A 4,749-nucleotide genomic window follows, 5' to 3' on the forward strand; every position below is an offset into this window, starting at 1 on the left:
CAAAATGCTTGTATACATATACTGTAAAGTTCCTCCACTCTGGAACACTGAGGGTGGGCAATTAAACACTTTTGTGACAATCATGCTCTTGTCCACTATTTCCCATGGGCACCAGTTAAATCATTGGAGAATTTAATGATCCTTCAAAAAGTTCCAAGCCCTCTATTCCAAGCACTTGGAAAACCAAGCCCTATGAATGCCAAGCACAAGGAGGAGGCTCCAACTAAGGTTTGGGTCACATGAAAGCCAACTGCTCACCATTCATTGTGTACTAACCCACATTGATGGATGATCCATCAAGCACCACATTCCTAAATATCTCTCCACCAAGCAGCCTCCCCCAACACACCCCCTGGAGTTAAAGACCCTTCTCTAGTCACAGCTCAGCTCAGTCCCCATCAATCAATGGATCTACACACTTAGATAACTAGCACTGAAGAGAAAGATATAAGAATAAAAGAGTAAAAAACTGCCAGTTCTAGCTATTTCTAGCATGGGCGGACGGTAGTGATGGTGGTTTTCTTTCTGTTATGAAGCTGTGCATGAGTTTGCTGCTGTCATACTCTCCGTTTGCTCTCCAACCCTTACTCTATTCTCTGGCCGTTCACTGCAATCTCGTAGCACTAGAAACGGCGATGATTCCACTGCGATCTAGGGTCTTTTTGGTTGGAAGCATCACTCATTCGGCTTGCCAAATCTTCCAGCCGCCACGAAATGTCAGCATGATGATACTCAGCGAGCAATTGTTACAATGTCACAACGAAGCTGTTTCTGCTAGATGTGATTTGGGCAACGGCTCCAGTGTGGCAATGTTCGGTGATGTGTGAGAAAAGGAAATGGTGCAGAGTTCCAAACGCAATTTATTGCTCGAAGTGCTCGGTGGATAGCAACACGGCATGGGGTTCATAACGAGAAACTTTCGAATTCAAGATAGTTCGGAACAAAGTGTGCAAGAAGACGATGTGGGTAGATAACGTTTTACTCTAAACTAGTATTCAGCTAGTGTTGTAGATGTTGTGCAAAAAAATGTATGGTACAAGTTGGCCGGAAGGGGTGCACAAGCTTTTGGCCCCCAACTAGTATTAAACTCTCCCCTACGTATCTATACTTCTGCCATCTTCTTCTCTGTGCGTTGACCCAACCTCGTCATAAAAACACTCCAGGTGGACGCTACTCCTTCACTATCACTTCAACATTTGAGTTACAGCACACGCGTCCGCATGCATAATGCGAGTTGTCGCCAACATCGACGATCCCGCGAGACGTCAGGCAGTCAAACTCAAACTCCTTCCGCAAATGCCGAACTCGAGAACATCGAAGTACTGTGGAAAGAAAAAAGAAAAAAGAATAGGAAATTCATAGTTAAACTTTCCAGGTGACTTGGTGCGAGTCTTCTCGGTGAGTTTCGAAATCCCCTTCAAAGAGGGAGACAAAAAAACTGGCAAACGGTGGCAGCGTCGAGAATGTCAAAATTGATTGAAAATCGGAGAGGGATCTCCACGAACAGGGCTACCTATGTTGAAGAGGGGAGACCAGTATCCTGTGGGACTCTGAGGAGTAAGCTTCGCTTATATCCTCGGCAATATTTTTGGCATCGAAGGTCGCTCCCAAAATCCCTTTCCTTCCCAGCCCGGCAATGTAAAGGCCCCGTTCCGCCTTCCAGGTTCCATGAGAAGGGTTTTTCGGAAGACCCTCCGCTGAGAAGAAACCGCTGTCATCCTTGAGCCATTGCGGGACATTGCTCCTGTACCCAGTAGCCAGCACGATGGCATCGAACTCTGCGAATTGGCGATTAGCAAAATGTGCTCCATGAGGGGCAAGATATTCCACTCCCGGACACACCTTGATAGCGCCGCTCTTTATCTTCGCGAAAGTGCCCACATCCAGAATAGGCGTCTTGCCCTGCTTGCACTTGATCGTCATCGGCCCGTCTGTCGGCCGCTTGAAGCCATAGCTCGTGGTGTCGCCCAGCATGGCCCAAGTGTACCACACCAGAAGCATATCAGTGAACCACAAAGGGAAGCTCTTCATCATTCTCATTGCCACAGCGAACGTCGACGTGCCAAATATCTCCCTGGGTAGAATGTGCACTGCGCTCCGTACAACAAGAGAGGGCTTGGCTCGGAAATTAGCCAAGTCCAAGGCAATCTCCATCCCCGAATTTCCACATCCTACGACGAGCACCCGTTGTCCCTCGTAATCAGCTCCCGTCTTGTAGGTGCTTGAGTGCAACACTGGACCTTTGAAATCTCGCAACCCCGACAAGTCAGGGGTGTAAGGCTCTGCGTTTTCTCCAGATGCAACAATCAGCCACCTAGCACGGTACTCCGTAACACACTCAGAATCTGCACCTGAAGGCTGAGTATCAACCTTCCAGCACGACAGGCGCGGGTCGTATGACGCCGTCTTCACCTTAGTTTCGAACTTGGCGCGCATGTCGAAATGCTGGAAGTAGTTCTCCAAATAGTCGACAAATTGCTTCCTGTTCGGGTACAACGGGTACTCCTCTGGGAAGGGATAGTACGGCAACTCACAGAATTGTTTCGGGATGTGGAGGTGCAAGCGGTCGTATGCTTTGTACTTCCATAGGGAACCAATGCCATCTGATTTCTCAATGATTAGGGACGGTACTCCCTTCATCTTGAGGCACGCGGCGGCGGCCAGACCCGAGGGACCGCCTCCCACGATGATGGCACCCTCCACGAATGTGGAAGCAAAACTTCCCATCATGAAAGAGTCGTTTCCTGCCTTGCCGAGATACTCAGCGCCAGCAGAGTAGGGGGAAACAAAGCACGGCGGCATTTTGATCGATTGAGGTGTTCACCGAAAGTAAAGCTGATCGCTGCAATGGGTCGTCTGAACCCAATGGAATAGTGCCAATTTACAATCTAGAATCGTGCAGAAGGAGCTCAGGCTTGGATGCGTTGAATTCTGAAATCCACAGAGACGGGGAGGGAGTAAGTAAACAACTTTAATTTATTGTGTGAAGTAAGCAAAAAATGAACTAGAAACTCCATATCAAAAAAGAAAAGGAACGCGCCTACCGAGCGAACTAAATCAACTATTGATCTCTAAACTTCGGTCGATTACTCGCGACTGAGGAGACAGAGCGATATGAAAATCGAAATCTCGCATCTTTTGGAAGAAAGAGATACTCTACATCAACGGAAGAAGAGTGGATTGGCGACCGTGACTGCAACCTCCAGATTTGCTACCACAAGAATTGCTCACACCATTGGTAGCTCTTAGTGAAAATATTAGAAGGCATTGCAGGATAACCCTGAGTTGTAACCACGAGAAATAAGAGACCCTTTACGATACACAATTATTCTCGAAACATGGAAGAGGCCCTCGCCCCAGGGTGACTGGTAACACGCTCCGAACACAGACAACTACCGAACCTGAGTTAAGAAGAGAAGGCACAGTGAGAATTCTAGAAAACACCAGTCCACTGCTGGATGAGGCGAACAAGGGACACGAATACTCACCAGTGATAGAAGCCATGCTTTCACTGTACACCATTCCTTTCGTTGCGAGCTTGATCAACCAACCTGAGCGGAATCACCTAGCTACCCTGTACCAGAGAAACTTTCCAACATGCTCCTCAAACCAGCTCACTCTAAACCACCCTGTCGAAACCCCCCGCAATCTCAACAACCAACCTGAGACCTTCACCGCTGAGCCGCGAGGGCAGGCCACAATCTAGGCAACTGGAATCAGATCTGAGCTCTCTACTGCGAGACTCACCAGCTCTGTTGGAGTGCGGGGGAGAAGGGAGGGTACTGAGGGACTGAAAACAAGATAATATACACACCAAACCACGGGCCTGAATGAGGATGATGACAGGACGAGAATACTCACGCCAGGACGAAATGGTTGAAACTCACATTTGATTGAAGCTGGTAGTTATACTAAATACTGTTTAAGTCCCGAGGAGGCAATTGGGATGGGGGACGTGGGTCAGATCCCTGGCCCTCGCCTAAGCCCTGACCTCCGCTGAGAGTAGAGTCGTTTACTAGGGCCCCCCCGTTGTCCTTTCTGGTTTGGGCTAGCATATTCTCCTTATTATAATCTTGTTCATCCCCGTTTCATGCTTGGTTGTATTCTCGTTCCCCTTCTTTCTAGTGGGATCTCGTCTGGATCTTAGTTGTGATAGCGGAGTGCTAATTTCCTTCTTTCCTCCATTCCTGGTTACCGAGTTCCGATCACCCCCATATGTTTTTGCCATGCTCCTCTCACGATATTTAGGGCTGACACTTCGTTCCTTGTGCTCTTGTTGTCTGATGCTCATGGCGTTCCATACCTTGATTTCCACTGAACTCCAGTTAAATATCCAATTAGGAACAGTTTTTCTCAGGTGGGCCCAATTCTGTTTTTTTTGTTGCAACAGTACTCTAGTATTAATTTATTGGGTTCATCAGCAATCACAGTATTCTCTAGGGCAGTTTCAGTATTCAAAACCTGCTACTTATAGGAGTGTGAAGTTTCTATTTCCTGCTCTTTTTATTCTTTGTTAGTTAGGGAAAATCTACTTGTAACCATTTAATAATTGTGTAAATTCTAGGCATTGTGAAGAAATGCTTAGTGCTATGGCTGAGGTGCATTGAATGTAGCTTCCAACCACCTCTTCCTCATGTGCCTGTATGCATGCAAATACATTAAGTGGAATGGGGCATTGATTGGTGTGCTTTGGACTTAATTGAAAATTTGAACAGTGGAGTTGAAAATTAAGTTTGATCACATGTGTCT

The 4,749-nt window shown here is 47.2% G+C and overlaps 1 protein-coding gene across 4 annotated transcripts; it reads right to left on the reverse strand.

Annotated features, from left to right (window-relative positions):
* Positions 1 to 899: 899 nt before the first annotated feature.
* Positions 900 to 3,902, reverse strand: LOC112279274 (putative indole-3-pyruvate monooxygenase YUCCA9). 4 transcript variants are annotated; one of them, XM_090248868.1, is made up of 3 exons: positions 3,489 to 3,902; positions 3,189 to 3,401; positions 900 to 2,931 (listed from the first exon to the last, which is right to left on the reverse strand). In XM_090248868.1, exon 3 carries the CDS (start codon positions 2,800 to 2,802, stop codon positions 1,510 to 1,512), a length of 1,293 nt encoding a protein of 430 aa, XP_090104994.1. In that variant the 5' UTR covers positions 2,803 to 2,931; positions 3,189 to 3,401; positions 3,489 to 3,902; the 3' UTR covers positions 900 to 1,509. The 4 variants fall into 4 exon arrangements, with proteins under 4 accessions (XP_090104994.1, XP_090104993.1, XP_024369309.1 ...); XM_090248867.1 differs by having other exon boundaries at positions 3,161 to 3,401; XM_024513541.3 differs by lacking the exon at positions 3,189 to 3,401 and having other exon boundaries at positions 3,489 to 3,901.
* Between the last annotated feature and the right edge of the window lie 847 nt (positions 3,903 to 4,749).

The sequence above is a fragment of the Physcomitrium patens genome, chromosome 3 (assembly GCF_059467195.1).
Source record: "Physcomitrium patens ecotype Gransden chromosome 3, ASM5946719v1, whole genome shotgun sequence".
NCBI classification, from domain to species: Eukaryota; Viridiplantae; Streptophyta; class Bryopsida; order Funariales; family Funariaceae; genus Physcomitrium; species Physcomitrium patens.